The following is a 16,719-nucleotide window of genomic DNA, read 5'->3' as shown; positions in this document are numbered from 1 at the left end:
ACTTGTATAAAAGAGTTATCATAAAATATAATAAATAGACGGGACAAAAGTTTTATACCGACTGCTAACCTAACATTAATGAAAGAGTATTAGACTATAATTCTATGCACAAAACTCTTATTTCAAGACTAGGCGAAACTGCAACTGGGAATATAAGACTCGAATATAGAAGATCTAGTCATGTAGTGGGTGTGCAATTTATAGCCTTGCAAACTATGCTAGTTCAATGATATATTAGATATTATCCTTTTAATGGGTCTTGAGCATCTCGGAGTTGACGCCTTCGGAAGACTACTGGGTTCGATTATCTGAGAGTTGATGCCTTCGGAACACAAGTACTTTTGGCTCTCGAGGCATCCAAACGGCACCTTAACATTCAAGGATGATAATTCATGGGGAGAGGGAGAAAGAGAGTAGGCAGTAGGACCTAGAAAGATAAACCTCCCCGTTTTTCAACTGCAGATGTAGAATTGCAATTAATTTCTGTATTGAGGGCTTTTTTGTCCAATTTTCAGCCGCCGGCGTTGACCCAGGGGTATTTGTGTCCCTTGAAGAAAAGAAGAGAACCATTCCAGTAATTTCGTGTCTTCTCCACGGGTATCAAAGGAAATTGTGCCCCAACCCTGTTTCTCTCTCTAGACCCAAGGACTTCTCTTTTTTCTCTTTAGCTTCCAACTTCTCGCAACCGTGCTCGAAAAGTTACAGCTCAAGGGAGGGACCCAGGGACCATTTTAGGTTATTTTTATCACCAGGTAAAATTTTGATATCTGCTTTTCTCTCTTATATGGAAAATCAAATTTCTTATTTTTGATTTCATGATACATTTACTAGAGAGAAATTTCATGATTTGTTTAGTTGAGGGAGAAAAAGCTGGGGAGAGAAATGATCAGTGAGTTGTTGTTTGGTATATGTTATTTGTGATTTGGATTTCTAGATGTACATGTCACCCACAAAACAGAAGAAGAGAAAATTAGAAGATAGAAGAAAGAAAGTAGGAACTTTTTTGGAGTGGATTTAAATCAAGAACTGTGAATGAATTTTTAATTTTCTAATTTTTTTTGGCATATTGGGATTTATTTTGCCGGAAAAAAGTGCAGAGTGTTCTGCTAAAAACCAGTTATTTACTTATTTATGCTATGCCTTTCGAAATACAATCATGGAAAATTAAGGAAAATCATGCCAAGTTGCCTGATTTTTTACTTAATTCTAGAAAACCCATCTTGTTTTATTCTATTTCCTCATTATAGAAGAGGTTTAGCTATGTAATTGAGTTAATAGTTAGTTGTTTGCAGACACAAAATGCATTGACACTCAAGGCTTTGTAAATAAACTATTGGTTGTGTGCCTTGATTCCATACTAAGTTAGATGTGTCTCCAATGGCTGGAAAGAAATGGCCTAGAGCTATATGTTTTTCAAAGAATAGAAAGAAATCGGTTGTGTTAAAGAGTTTTGAAAATGGCAGAGCCATCAAACACATGCAATTGCTTGATATTGTTTAGGAAATCATTTATCTGGTGATATAAAGAAAGAATAAATAAGGCATGATAATTTGGGGTTTTGTTATGGACCTTGAACTTCGCAAGAGTTGAACCAGTTCAGTTTTTCTGCTAGACTGTTTGATAAGCTTAAGAGAAGTTTTGCCCTTTTTGATAGGCCTTTATCTGCACTGATTGTTCACGAGTTGTGTATGGTGGAGAAAATCACTCATCACATCTTTTAATGAGATGGTGGACTTAACCTCACAAGGAATTCCATATCCAAACCAATTGCCCCTTTACTGTGATAAACTTATAATGCCTACTAATATGCAAATATTATGATGATGAGAGCAATTTACTTTGAACATTGGATGAGAAAATGCCAGTTTAGTATCATGTGACTAATTGGGTTGCTAATTTTATAATTTAGCCATCTTATGCTGCACATCGTTGGCAGCATCCACTATTTAGACATTATGATACTCTTTATTCACTATAATGACTACTTTTTTCTGCCCAAAGTATACTTTTATAGTTGCATGTGATGTGAATATCTGTGTGGGTTAGTTCCGGCTCCCGAATCCAACACTTATCTCATTCGGAGGCCCTTTTTTTATGGGGAGCGCGATCCTTTTTCTAGGAATCTCGGTCCCTTATTTGTGGGGATCTGGATCCCCCTAATCAAGGAGCTCGATCCCTCTATTCGTGGATCTTGATCCCTGTCATGTAGATGTTTAGGGCGAAGGGAAAATACCTCTACATGGTCTTTATTGATCTAGATAAAACTTATGATAGAGTACCTTGAAATTTGATTTGGTGGGGGTTGAAAAAGAAATCTCTAGCCACTACATCGACTTGGTGAGAGATATGTATGATAAAGCACTAACTAGCATATGAACAATTAGTGGAGATACGAGTGAGTTTTCAGTGATTGTATGTCAACATTAGGGATCGATATTGAGCCCATACCTCTTTGTCTTAGTTATGGACGACTTAACTAGGCACTTAAAAGATGAGGTACCGTGGTGCATGTTGTTCGCAGATGACATAGTTTTGATTGATAAGGCCCGAAACCACGTCAACACAAAGTTAGAACTTTGGAGGGATGCTCTAGACTCTAAAGGTTTGAAAATTAGCCGGTCTAAGACAGAGTATATGGAATACAAATTAAGTAATAATAGGAGTAGAGACGAGGAAGTAGCTAAGATTGACGGTTAGGAAATACAAAAAATAACGCACTTTCGATATCTTGGATCGATAATCTAGGAAAATAGAGAGATTGGGGAGGATTTCGTATATAGAATTAGAGCTGGGTGGGCGAAGTGGAGATGCACAATCGAAATTTTATGTGATCGTCGCATACCAATGAAGCTGAAGGGCAAGTTCTATAAGACAACGGTTTTCTCTATGGGGCGGAATGTTGGGCAGTCAAAAAACAATATGCTCATCATAGAATAAGTGTAGTGGAGATGATGATTTTAAGATGGATGAGTGGCAAGACAAGGAATAGAACTCGAAATGAAGAACATACAATAAGAGTAAAAACCAAAGAAAAATAATTATTACAATTTGAAAAACTAATGTTGTAATAACTTAATGTTCATTAATTCCTTTAAAATTGAAAAATAATTGTTGTTAGTTTATAAAATGATGAGCATAACTGACATTATAACAAACTATGCACCTCTTTCTTTTTGACCTTTGGAAACCATTCTGGTGGCCACAACACCTTGTGTTAATATTTATAATTTATTAAAAAACTAGGATTTTAACATGGAAATAATGTAATAAGCAAATTTGTCATTGCAAATACGAAACAACATTAGAGATTCCAAAAATTGCCTTTTCCTGATCTGCCATTATAGCGCCATAAATATTCACCAAGAGCCACTTAAAATTAGGCAAAGGACTTTCATAGACAATAAACCAAGATCTATCCCTCAATACATGACAAAGGCTATTCAAAAGAGAAGGATCCCACAAAACGGCTTTCTCCGAGCATCTCCCAAGCCCCAAATGTTCCAACGAACAATCTTCATGGAAAACAAAAGACAAACCACATCCAGTGGAAAATTCCTCACCTGCGGACATGGAAAACAACTGGCTAGAATCTTTGTCTCTTTCACTCTCGTCATTGATAATGATGATACCCCCTCCACCTGTGCCAGCCCTCCTGGCAACCACTCTAGAAGAGGAATGAGTGAGTGTACAACACCTAGATAACCTCCACTGATTTCCAAAAGAAACCATCAATGTCTCTCTACTGTTTATCATATGTCACAGACTAATGATGCCTCTGGTGTACCAATATAGTAAAATGGATTACGTAAGGAAAGGTGCTTCTACCAAAGGCCGAAATAAACAGTAAAAATAACAATACCAAAAAAATACTATTTTCCTATGTGAAAGTAAAGAGTCATCGGGCCCCACAACCCTTACAGATTGAGCTTTTTTGAAAGGTCCTTCACCTCTGTTATCACTTCATTGGTTTCAACATGAAGAAAAGCTATTGAAACAGTATAAGGTTCTGCATATAGTTCTAATGCTACAATGAATAATAATGAGAACATGTCATTTTATGTTACCTCGTGCCTAGCTCCATCAGCTTTTAACAATTCAAAATCCACTCTTTTTTTCATCTTTGAAATACTCATATTATTCAAAAGAGAATATTTGAATTTTTTATGTAAAAAGTTTTTCCAAGTAGTCTGTTTTTTGATGGGATCAAGGATATAGTATGTTTCTCTAGAAGCATCTTCATTTCACTTCTCGACACTTGCATGTTATAAATTGTGTGAGCATCATCATGAATAATTCTCAGTTCTCCATTGCTGGAGTGAGTTGTAGCTTGAATTTATGTCAAATTTTCAACAATTTTGCCATGTATTGCATCCTCTAGTGCACCCAATGAGTATTCGATACCACAGTTGTGTGTCGACATGAGAAACTTGCTCCAATTTCTCTTAGGATCAATATGCACTCCATATGTGATGGTGATCCCTTACATACGAAGTTTGAGATCCCATGAATCAGTGTTTCAAAAAAGCGGACCGCAGTGCTTGGGCGGCCACCTAGGCGTTTCTGGGGGCCTAGGCGCATCGCCCAGACCTAGGCGCCCAAAAAAAGTAGATATCCCTGGGTGCCCGGGAACCCGCCTAGGCGAGTGGCCGCCCAGAGGCGGAAATGCCCCTCATTGAGGGTATTTTTAGGTCATTTTTTTAATACTAAAAGTGAAAAATTGTGGGTTTTAGGTTCATTTGAAACCTAAAACCCAATAGAGCCTATTTTTGAGAGAGAAAAAAAAAAATTCTACTAAGCCGCTCGGGTTCTGGGCGTCCGCCTAGGCGCTGAGCGGCCTTGACCCTCCCGACTGCCTTGGTCCTGCCTTGCGTTTTTTGAAACACTGCCATGAATAGTTTATTCAAGATCCACATTACAAAAAGTTCGCGATCTCTACGTGACAGGATCGAGATCCACAAATATAGGGATCAAAATTCACAAATAGAGGGATTGTGCTCCCGAATTAGGGGTATCCAGATCCCTATGAATAAGGGGTCAAGATTTCTGGGAAAAGGATCAAGCTCCCCCAAAAAAAGGGGGTCTGATTGAGATCCCTGGTTTGGAGCGCGAGAGCTGGATTCAAGAGCCAGAACTTATGTCCTATAGGGGTGATCCCGATAATTATGATCGTAGCATCTTAATATGTCCTTCTAAATGTTATTGGTGTTAAAATATGCAATATAAACAAAAAGAGAGAAAACATGTTTGCAACTCTGTGTTTGCAAATTAAATATGCAGATGAAAACTTATATTCCATCCACATTTAACGTTCAATGTAAAGATTTTTTTCTTTTTTTGTTTGCTGATCTATGGTTGCACGTTTAACGGGCAGATCAAACCTCAGGATATCTTTATTCTCGTGATTGTGTTGTAAGCACTGTTTACCTATGTGAGGCCATCCGGCCATCTATTTTGGATTGTTGCTACTCTTGTTGTACTTGTTATCCCAAGCATATTGAAATTAATCCGAACCCTATCTGACATTATATTTGAAGAATACCTTAACACTAGGATTTGGGGGGACTAGCCTTGTGCATCTGCTAATTCGCTTGCACAAGCAACTGGGTAAGATTTGAAAACCATCATCATTAGATCGCTTAAATCCTTAATAGCTTCGGCTAAACTTTGATGACATCTGGATTTTTCATTAGAAAGACAAGGATGATTTTCACATATATACTTTTGTTGGACATTGGATCCCCTTAATAAAGTTTCATGGACATTGGATCTCTGGTCACAAAGAACTGATTCCTTTTGAAAAGGACTTGCAAATGTTTTTCAGGCGAACCTTGTCATAAAGCATGTGTGCATCTCACATGTGGGTTACTGTGAGGCTTGAAAATATGTGGATATGAAATAATTTGACCATTAATTACAACAGCTGTCTCTTAAAGTTTTGTGGCATTTTGATTCATAGAGAGGGAGATTTATAGGTTTTCCTTATTTTCTTGGAAATCTAGTTTGGTAATGTTGAAATTGTTCACCTTACCATTAAGTGTCATATTCTACAGCAATATTTAGTTTGGCTTATTTAAAGAACATTGATTGAAATTTTGAGATGTTTGTCATGGACATGTATGTGGTTAGCGATTAAGGTTAGGGTGAGCAAGGATTTTCAGTTTTGACCATTTATGTGTTGAATAAAATTCCATTTCTGGACTTAGGTTAGCCACGTTAAGTTGGAGGTGATTTCAAATCATTTGCATATTTAAAGATTTTTTTTCCATTTGTAGAAATTTCTGAACTGTTGAAAGGATGATTAAGTCTGTAGAAATTTGATATTCAGACTTCAGCTGGTTGTGGATAATTAAAAGTAGTTGCGGTCAGGTTTATTTTTCCTCCTTGATAAAGAATATACACTCAGTTTCTAGAAATTGATGGCAGGAAGTCCGTAAAATGAATAAATCTAAGCATCCACATAAAGAAATTTGGAACTAATCTTTGTATATCTCATTCGACAGTATAATGAACTGAATTCTTTTTGGGGACATAAAGTTGCCTGAGTGAGATTAATGGAAATGACATCAGATCAATAAAGGCAAGTAATTCATGACGATTTGGATTCTAAAGGAAGTGAATACTCAATGGAAGGGTTGACAAATGCAATGCTAGATTGTTTGCAAAAGGTTTTACATGAAGAAGACATTGATTTCTTTGATAGGATATAACAAAACACTGCTCTATAAGTTTGTTTCTTTGGTGTGACAATTTGAGAGTTTTCTCTGCAGCGATTGCTTTGGTTCAGGATGCCAGTACTTTGGCACTCCGAAAGCTATTTCTGAAATATATTGGGATGAAAAGCATCCATGTTCATCTTTTGTCTAGTGGTTTTTGGTTCGAGTTCGAAAAGAACAAAAAGAAAAACAAAGTTTGGCCCTGAATTTCCCTATGCAAAATCTTTTCTTCACTACTTAAATCTCACAAAACCATGAAAATATATTTCATGGACAGTTCTGAACTGTGGAGGTGTTTTTTTCTCCCAGTTTTTCCCTTTTCACTAGGCTGTGATGAACTCACAATACATATTGTCTAGGGTAGAGAGTCCATTAGTATGGTTCTCCCCTTAGACTTGCAGGCATTCATTGTTCGTGCTCGTGTCTTAAAGCTCTACAGAAGTGCACTAAGGAGTGCTCGTCGAGCACCGGCTCATGCTAGAGGTAGAATATGCAGTATTATTGCCAAAGCATTTTGGATTGGTTTGAGTTCCAATTGCTAAGAGGCCAATTGTCTAAATTGTGAAGTAAAATGTTTGCAGCCGAGCTGGACCAAACAATGAGGCAAGAGATTGAAAAGAACAGGCATTGCAATGATAAGCAGAAAGTTCGGTTTTTGATCAGTGAAGGTTTACAGAGGTTGAAGGAACTGAATGAGATGCTTGATATGCAAGGCCATGGTTGAAGGACGAGTGGATCTTCTAAGTGGAGCTCTTTCCGATGCTTCCTTTCATGGAATTTTGTTGTTGGCATGCGTATGATGAGCGAGAGAGAGAGAGAGAGAGAGAGAGGGAGGGAGGGAGTTTTCGATGTGTCGCATTCTAAGGGAAAGCAACCATCGGTATTTATATGTTAGAGAATCTGTAGCAGTGTTATGTTATACTGTTAGAAAGCAGTTTGAAATAGGTTTATTGAGCAGAAGTTTTGGATGCTTGAAGCTATTGTAGCAATCTAATTGCAGGAATTTCTTGTATGAGGTGTAGTGAAATTGCCGTGAATTTTGTGTACTTTCTTGAACTGAAATGAATTATCTGGTGGAATACCATCCATCAATTTTGGTCTTCCAAATCCCAGTTTTGGGTATAATTTCCACAGTTCATCAATTCATAATTGGTCTGTCTTTCTTTAATTTTGTGGAATTTTCCTTTTGATTTTTGTTTTAATTCTACTTTATTTTTATTATGTCCATATTCCTCTAACCTGCATTCCTTGCTTGGCAGTCAGGAACAAAGTTTGACCTCACCTTCTAAATAAGGCATTTAACCAAAGAATTTGGAGCTTCATGACACCATCCTTTGAGTGACTGGTCGACATTCTGTACTACATGATTGCTGATCTTGAGCTTCATTAGCTATCATATAACCATACAGGCTGTCCAATCCATTTGTCAATAAGGAAGCTCTCTCTCCCATTATTTGTTTAATCTCTCTTCAAGTTCCTCTCCATCCTCGCAGGGCACCAGCTCGGTCTCAGTGTCATCCTTTGCCTGATACCCCTCCATGTCTTTTTACAGGTAATAATGCCATGATATTCGTTTATATCATCATTTTAACTCTCTCTCTCTCTCTCTCTCTCTCTCTCTCTCTCACACACACACACACACACACACACACATGCACACACTAGATTGTTCTACTCAAATTTTTATCGTAAAATTTTGTTATCGTGGATTAGTCCCTCATTTGAGGGAGCTCCATTTATGATATAGTATGTTATGGTGGGGAAACCCTGCCCAGTCAAGTGGCACTCCATATCTATTAATGCCCTCTCATGCGCACATCTATACGCACATGTATGCATGTAATATCTTTTTTTGGGTGGGTAAAATATGTAAGTTCTTCTCTTTTCTTCTTATGGATGAATATGTATATAAGATATAAATACCCTACGTGCCATATCTTAGTGATTAATTTTGTTTTCTTTTTTGGGGTGGGGGGCTGGGGTGGGGGGAGGAGAGAGTAGTTCCCCGTCTTTGCAATTATCTGATTATCATATTTCATTTTTATGGATTACAGTTGTAAGGAATGTGGGGCAAGTGTAAACCTCAACAGCAACAACCTCTTCCCTCCAGATGCTTACTTTGAAGCAGGCAACAAGGGAACTCTTTCCTTCTCTTCAATAGACACATCCAAGTTTAAGCTTGAGCAAGAGGACAAGATCATGCCTTTCTTTGAGACTCTGAATTATTGGGGCATTCAAAGGAAGCGCACCAAGATCAAGTGTTTGGCTTGTGGAAAATTGGTTGGCCATATTTACGACGATGGTCCTCCGCTCACAAACAGCACAGGTCAGTTTGGCATGGGCCCCAGCCAAGTTATCCCTAGGCTGCCTAGGTATAGGTTCAAAACCAAAGCTCTTAAATTGGAGTCGCACATCTAAGGGAAGAGAAGTTGCCTTCACACATGACTTGCTAATTTTTTATCATTTGGAAGACTTTATGTATGTTCTTGTTGATTGGGACAGGGTTCCGTTCTATACTATGACATTGGATTTTTGGTTTAAAACTTGTTTATAGTAGCTTGTGTTGTGTAATGTTTATACCTCTGTATAAATGTGATGTAAGGGGCATGGAACTTTTGATGTAATTTTGAATTTTATTTGATCCTGAGAATGTTAGATCCTACTCTTCCAATGGTTCGATTATATGGTGACTTGATAGTTTACCAGCAAGTAGCCCATATGTATGAAAATATAGAGAGATGGAGAGTGAGAGGGGTTTACTAAGTTTTTAGGGTTTCTTTTCACGGAGCAAAATGGTAATACATGGGATGTTTGGATATGAAGTCGAAAATGAACATTTTTTTTTAAAAAAAGAATGCATGTGGAAAGCTTGGGTCCAATACCCATTCCACATAGCCTGACTAGTCATTTCTTGTGTTGGATTGGGCTTAAAAATTTGGGAGACTCGGACCATTTTGAGGTTTTTCATCTTCGAATCACCAAACTCCTGATCTAGTCCGAGTTGGAATTCTAGATTGGATAGGCAATTTTTGAAACTTTGCTCTAAATGGTTCCTGTTGACTCCAGTTTTAAAATTGGGTTGTGTCATGGTACTCACATGAGCATTTCTTTAAGGTATTTAATCGACACTTGAAAGTCTTATCAATAAGGGGTAAAGTAGAAATTATTGATAGAAAGAAAATTATTTAATAATTATGATGGAGAATGAAATAATCCCTGTAAGTTGTGACATCATATATATGGAGTAATGATTATTTCTTAATCATAAGTAAAATGTTACTAGTTTTTTATAAAAATATTTATCTTATCATTCTTAATGACAAAATATCTTTATTAAAAAAAATTCTATTACAAAACAAGGTGCAATGAGTATAAAACTATATTGAATACATTAAGGAAATACTCATATGTATAACAACCCTAATATAACCCTTTAAAATTTGATATTTGAATCTCATGCTTGATTTTTCTAGTGATAAAGATTGATTACTGACGTTCAAGAATTCCAAAAATATGCTACTTAGGTTTTGTTTGGGACTTTGAAAATTATTTCCTAATATTCTTCCTTCGAATCTCCAATACTTTCCAATGATTGATGATCAAATTGATGAAAAACCATGCCATCATCTCCTTTTTTTACTTTATTTTTGGGAAAAGTCTTCCAACAAAATAAGTAAAACTGATTTTCTACGGATGAATCTTCTTCACTCCCAAGCATCTATTCTCTTGCAAACCCAACGGCCTCTCTCCTACTAGCCCTCAAAATTTTCAAAGAAGCCAAAAGATATTCAGAGTATACTGTCTATTTACTCCCTCAAGTAAACCCCATTGAGGATTAGTTTTAGGACTCCAAATTTTGGGGGTATAACTTCTTTAACAATAGATTAACCTCAATAGAAATACTTTCTAACAACACCCTCTAAGCACGTGAAAAAATTAATGTCTCAAAATTGAATAAAAACCGTCCAATTTTTAGAGGGTGAGATCTAATTGTTAGAAAACTCAAATTGTTATTATTATTTTTATGATAATCATCTAATGATTCTAAAGTGGTTACCAAAATTTCAAATTGAAAAAAAAATCCACCCATGTGGGTCATCTAATTGAGGGAATATAAGAAAACTATGCTCTTGAGGGAGCATAGTATACATACTCTTAAAAAAAATCATTACCCGTGATCTAAAAGGGCCCTTAGTTGCTATGACTAAATTTGAAAAAATAAGGGAAAATAGTGCTCCTTGAATTAACATTCAAAATCCTCCTACATAGGGAACTAACCACCTCAAAAATCCAATTATGAGGTAGGTGAAGGATTTTAATCTCCGACTCATCTTGAATTATGATCCTTCAATTAAGATTTGATTCTGGGCACTAAAAACTTCAACACCCTTAGATTCAGCATTTTTAAACTCGAATTTGGGCCTAGAACAAATGGGCCAAATTTTGAATCAACAATTCAGACTCGACTAAGTCTTTAAGAAATAACAAAGAAATTTTCAGAACCGGTTAGACTTGGCTAGTTCTTGAGACTTTTCTTTTTCTTGATGGAAGTTACTTCATCATCATCATCGCTCAAGTCTTATCTCAATTATTTGGGATCGGCTACAAGAATAATGTTCATTTATTCTTTTCTATTACGTAAGTTTAGAATTCATGATAAGATACGACAAAATTTTACGCTGATTGCGTACCTAACGCAACCCATCTCCTTAACCCATGCTTAGGACGGTTAATGAGAAATTTAAAGTTCTCACCCGTAATAAGTGAAATTACTTCAATTTATTATTAATAAAAGAGGAACACATCTCGTAAAAAGCAAACATAAAAGAAAATCAAGATTCAAAAGAAATACACAAGAATCTCATCCCCAAAACAACCCTTGATTAGCCAGCTCATGAGCACCTCCATTTGCTTCTATATAAACATGTTCCATACATCTTGATGTACTATTTTAAAGATTTAAAATCTTTCGTTTCTCTGTATCCATACATCTTGATGTTGAGATGATTAATTAGATATTTTTCCAACATTAAAACAACAACCTTTTACAAAAGATTTTTGAGGTGTACCTTAATTCTACATTTTACAATGTCAAACTTATACAAATTTTTTTATTTCTATAAATGCTACTAAGATTTTGGAAGTAGGTGGAGTTGCAAAGGTGCAAGGGACAAGATTCCATAGGCCATCTAGTTTATCTTCATGACTGGCACTTGATTTTTTATATGTGTGATATGTTAATGGTGGGTAGAATGTTATGTTGAGGATAACATGTACTTTGATGAATCTCTCTTTGGACTCTGAAATTCTATTTATCATTGTATTTAAATCTACTGATTAGGCCCGTTTGGCTCTTTAGAAAGAACTTTTTGGAAGTTTTAAGAATTTTTTATACCAAAATTGTATTGCATGACAAAGTTTTGTAGGTGCACCTTCCTATCATTGTTTAATAATGCAACTTTATTCTATAGGTACATATTTTTGAACCCTAGAGAATTGAAATTTAGGTTATTTTTAGTTTTAGAGCTTCTAAAAGGTTGCATAAAGAAATAATACAACTAAGCATCAAGAGCTCCAAAGAAGAGCATTAAAACTTCAAAGTTATCCTGGGAATTTTATTTTATTCACTGTAATGAGAAAGCGTAGTTGTGGGAACTATGGGTGTAACACCACGGTCCCACCTTAGGACCTTGATCTTGCGGTTCCTTTAAGAGATCTTAGAGAGCTGAGTTTAGAGAAATAGGGATCTCATTCCCTACAAAATGGATCTCGGTCTATATGTTTGTAGGATCATTCTAGAGAGAGGAGCTATACTATGCATCAAACTACTACTTCTTTGTGTGGTATTATAGATTTCATCATAGTTTACTAGAATTATAGTATTAAAATATTTCAATTTAATATCATAATAAGCCAATTTATAGGGGCTGTCACTTGGAGTGACGGTAAAAGCTCGAGTAACCAGCATAAGAGTGCGGGTTCGAGCTTTTAGAGCAGCCACTTTGTGCATAAGCCAAAGGTTATGACCGTTTCTAGTCCACCCCTCCTGGGACCTTGCTTTGGCGGAAGCTAAGGCGTGGGATAATGGATTGAGCGGGCATTGGCTTGATCCTAATTATATCATATAGCATTAATTGATTTTGTTTTATGTATAGTGCAACTTAGATCCCTCCAAATCAAAACTTCGATCCCAGTAGCTTAAGATCTTGCTCTTAGGTATCCTAATATCTATCTCTTTAACTTATTGAATGTACGGAAGACAATCCTAACCCAAGGAGCTTCTACCCTATAACTGTTTGGCCTTCTCCCAACCCCAAGGAGCTTCTACCTTATAACGGTTCGGCCTTCCCCTAACCAATCCTGCTCTGAAACCGGCTTCCACCTCGAACAACAGTGAGGTTGTATAGAACAACATAATTGAGTCAACTGCGATGAGAAATCGTGGTAGAGAAGCTCTTGTTGAGTTAATGCAATAAGATATCAATTAACCGCAATGTGAATTCCTGGTAGAGGAAAACTTCAAAACTAGGCTAAAACGATCTCCAAATCTGAACAAACACGAACCGACACACGTGCTCAATCTTGACCTAAAGGCACAAGAAGCTCTTGTCGAGGTATGCAATAGGCTCTTGTTCTTTTTGAAGTATTCTAACATCTCCCACTTCACTTTTCACATTAGGAAAATGATGCATTTGTTGGTGTTACACTTTTGAAAGCCTGTTTGTACTGAAAATATTGCCAATAGAGGGTTCAAATTCAAAATAATTGTGGTGAACCATGCCCTCAATAGAGTTGGCAATAGGCCGGTTAGTCCGGGCCTTTGCCCAACCCTAGTCCATGCATGACTGGCCCAGCTCAGGCCTGATCAAAGAGGCTCCAGCCTTGGCTTTGTCCGGGCCGAGCGGGGCCTTTATAGATGAAAAGTGAGGGCAAAAAAAAAAAAGAAAAAAAAAGAAAATTGGGCTCGGCCAGATTGTCGACGCCTTGGCCAAGGCCCAAGGTGATCTGGCCTCGGCCAATGTGGGTTGACCCTGAAGCCGCGTTTTGTAGCATCGATGTGTATGTCATGCATGCCATGTTCAAATGCGGCGAACGTGTTTTTTATTGGTAGGACACCCAAACTTTATCAATTAATTGAGTCTAAGTCAGATGCAACCACAAGTGACTTTTGGGGATTCAACCTAATATCGGCCCTCCTTAAATTGCTAGAAGTTTCAACAGTGGGAGTGGTTTAAATGCACTGAGTACGTCTCCACCGTTGATTCTCTAATGGAGACGAACCATCGTAATCCCTATGAGATGAATCATGGTTTTCTTTGTCCCCATTTAACAAAATGCTGGCCTGATTTGGGTCAATGGAATTATGATGCCTCAATTAATTCACCTTATAAAAGTGCAGCAGCTCTTTCAAAGTCCATCTCAGACACTTCGATAATTTCTCGACTACCACATCTTGAATCTGGATTTTTTTTTTTCTAAATTTTGAACAAGATGATTTTAGACTTATTAAATTGGACCATAATTAATTCTGTTAAAATAATGAGAAATGATCTTATGGGACCCTCCCCCATCCATACCCATGTGTGGAAGATCCCAAAGGATCACTATTAAATTTGACATGGATTTATAGAAAGTCAAGTCTCCACACCCATGTGATATCTTTTTTAGAAATCCGTGCCAACTTTAATGGTGATCATTTGAGGTCTTACATATATGGGTGAGAGAGGGTCTTATAGGATCACTACTATAAAATAATTCATTTTTAATATTTAAATCTATTAAAACTTATATATATATATATATATATATATATATATATATATATATATATATATATATATATATATATATCAAAAAAAGTTTATAAAGAGCCGATGCTCTAAACTATCAAATTAGAGCCCACCTAAAAAATTTTACTAGAAGAGGTTGTTTTGATGCTCAAATATCCTCAAATTGATCATCTCGACATCAAGATGCATGGACCGTGAGAAGAAAAAAAAGGATTTCAAGTTTTGAAAATAGTGCAACTTGTAATGTATTTTTGGACCATCAATTTTCTCAAGTTTTCATAGATCTGCTCGATCTACACTATTTTTTAAGCTTTAAATTTTATAATGAAAGATGAAAATATATTTTAAGGCTATCACAAATATTTTCAGTATGGAAACGACAAGTCTCGGCACTACTTGAAGGTGCACCTTTACGTTGATTGTCTAGAGCCTCAGCTCTATATAAACCGCAAGAGTCGATGTGGAGCATATTTTTTAAGTCTAGATCACATTTTCTTTATCTCCTGTAATTGTGTGATTGTCCTCTATATATAGATGTACTTCTTGATGTAAACATTCATCTAAAAATAGTGAAGATGTAGCCCGTTGGGCTTTGGATCCGTGAACGTAAGGCTTCGGCCTGAACCACGTAAATGTCATGTTCTCTCTTCTTCTCTCTCCACTTTCCATTTTATGCTCCCACAAATTCTAACAAAATAGACATTCAATACTTAATTTTGTCGTGGAAACTAACTAGGAGAGGACTTTCACCCTTGTATGATACAAGACTTTTGGAAGGTTCCTAAGCACTTATTGGAAGGTTCCTAGCAGAGTAATTTTAGTACAATTTGAATTTTGCATCCACAAAAACTAAGATTTGATTGTTAGAAGGTTCCTGGCAAAGTAATTTTAGTACAATTTGGAATTGGAATCCACAAAGACTAAGATTTGATTGAGGTGTACATGGTGGAACCATAAGATTACTTGAAAAATTTAGGATCCACTTTACAGTAAGTAAATCACCAGGTCAGTATTTTTCATGAGCATATATGGATTTTCAACCTTTTCAACCCATAAACTATATTGACTAAAAAGAATTTCTAAATTACATCCTCTATGGGCTTGAGACAAATAATGCCCCAAAATTGGATAGAAACCGTCCAATTTTTTGAAGGGTGAGATCTAAGGTTTTGAATATGTAGTCATCTAGGTGTTTTTAGGTGGTCCCCAAAATTTCAGATAAAAAAAAATCATTTCGAAGGTGAGATCTAAGATTTTGAATATAATCATCTAGTATTTTTTTAGGTGATCCCCAAAATTTCAGATAAAAGAATCTTCAAAAGTTAGTCTTTTGCATGGGAACATGATCATCTAGTTTTTACTCGCTCTTTTATATTTTTGGTAAAAGAATGATCATATACTGAGCACGGTCAGATAAACTATAGGGGAGGATTTTTTCCGATTTGAAATTTTGGTGACCACTTTAGAATCACTAGATGATTATTTTTTCAAAAAAAAAAAACTCAAATTGGGACACTATTTTTATAAGTGCTTAGAGAGTGCAATAAAAAATTCTTTTTATTGAAATTAATCTGTGTTAAGAAGGTTATTCCCCAAAATTTGGAGTCCTAATCCTAAATGGGGTTTTTTTTACTAGAGGGAATAAATGGCCAATCTACTCCTCCCAAGGTGTAGATTCTCTTTTGGGATATATCCTTTGGACCCGGAGTAGATTTTCTTTTGGGATATATACTCTAGACCTGATTTGTGGCCAAGCCCACATGCGTATGTGGGCCTCTGAATAAATTTTTAAGGACATGCAATCTCTAACGTGGAGAAAACAGCCTCTTAATAAATTTTAATACTTAATTTTTAAGGACATGCAATCTCTAACATGGAGAAAACAGTTGTAAAAACAGCCTCTTAATAAATTTTAATACTTAATTTTTAAGGACATGCAATCTCTAACATGGAAAAAACAGTTGTACTGTTAGTTTTCATTGTTTTAGATGAAACACCTACTTGCATCCATCATTAAGATAGATGCTTTAAAATAGATGTTTTACACTTTATGGGCCGCATAGGCAAAAAGAAGGTCAAGCTTGCATGAAACAATTTTCTATATCCTTATACCATTTCTTCTAAAAATAAATAAGGTTGCATTCTTATATAAATTTTTCCACTAAATAAATATAGAAAAGGCATAAATAGATAGACGATAATAAAAGATTAGGTCA

General features: G+C 36.2%; 2 protein-coding genes across 5 annotated transcripts; both read left to right on the top strand.

Annotated features, from left to right (window-relative positions):
- Nucleotides 1-687: 687 nt before the first annotated feature.
- Nucleotides 688-7,802, top strand: LOC105421825 (LYR family of Fe/S cluster biogenesis protein). Of its 2 annotated transcripts, none has more exons than XM_011630765.3 (3): nucleotides 688-752; nucleotides 7,078-7,196; nucleotides 7,295-7,802. In XM_011630765.3, the coding sequence occupies exons 2-3, from the start codon at nucleotides 7,091-7,093 to the stop codon at nucleotides 7,435-7,437; spliced, it is 249 nt and encodes an 82-aa protein (XP_011629067.1). In that variant the 5' UTR covers nucleotides 688-752; nucleotides 7,078-7,090; the 3' UTR covers nucleotides 7,438-7,802. The 2 variants fall into 2 exon arrangements, with proteins under 2 accessions (XP_011629067.1, XP_020517340.1); XM_020661681.2 differs by having other exon boundaries at nucleotides 7,073-7,196.
- LOC18424188 (methionine-S-oxide reductase) lies at nucleotides 688-9,373 on the top strand. 3 transcript variants are annotated; one of them, XM_011630620.3, is made up of 3 exons: nucleotides 688-752; nucleotides 7,973-8,265; nucleotides 8,768-9,373. In XM_011630620.3, exons 2-3 carry the CDS (start codon nucleotides 8,252-8,254, stop codon nucleotides 9,129-9,131), a joined length of 378 nt encoding a protein of 125 aa, XP_011628922.1. In that variant the 5' UTR covers nucleotides 688-752; nucleotides 7,973-8,251; the 3' UTR covers nucleotides 9,132-9,373. The 3 variants fall into 3 exon arrangements, with proteins under 3 accessions (XP_011628922.1, XP_020517339.1, XP_088703837.1); XM_020661680.2 differs by having other exon boundaries at nucleotides 688-889; XM_088847711.1 differs by having other exon boundaries at nucleotides 688-991.
- The last annotated feature ends 7,346 nt before the right edge of the window (nucleotides 9,374-16,719 follow it).

Source organism: Amborella trichopoda, chromosome 9 (assembly GCF_054954075.1).
Source record: "Amborella trichopoda isolate Santa Cruz 75 chromosome 9, AtrichopodaSantaCruz75HAP2 v2.0, whole genome shotgun sequence".
In the NCBI taxonomy this organism is placed as follows: domain Eukaryota; kingdom Viridiplantae; phylum Streptophyta; class Magnoliopsida; order Amborellales; family Amborellaceae; genus Amborella; species Amborella trichopoda.
Note: the sequence above shows the minus strand (reverse complement) of the source record. Positions and strands in the feature narration are given on the sequence as shown.

What these genes read in the sequence shown, in the direction of transcription:
- LOC105421825 (XM_011630765.3), top strand. Translation starts at nt 7,091, where the DNA reads ATGGTTCTCCCCTTAGACTTGCAGGCATTCATTGTTCGTGCTCGTGTC. An exon ending in AGCACCGGCTCATGCTAGAG is followed by an intron (nt 7,197 to 7,294) that starts GTAGAATATGCA and finishes AAATGTTTGCAG; the next exon opens with CCGAGCTGGACCAAACAATG.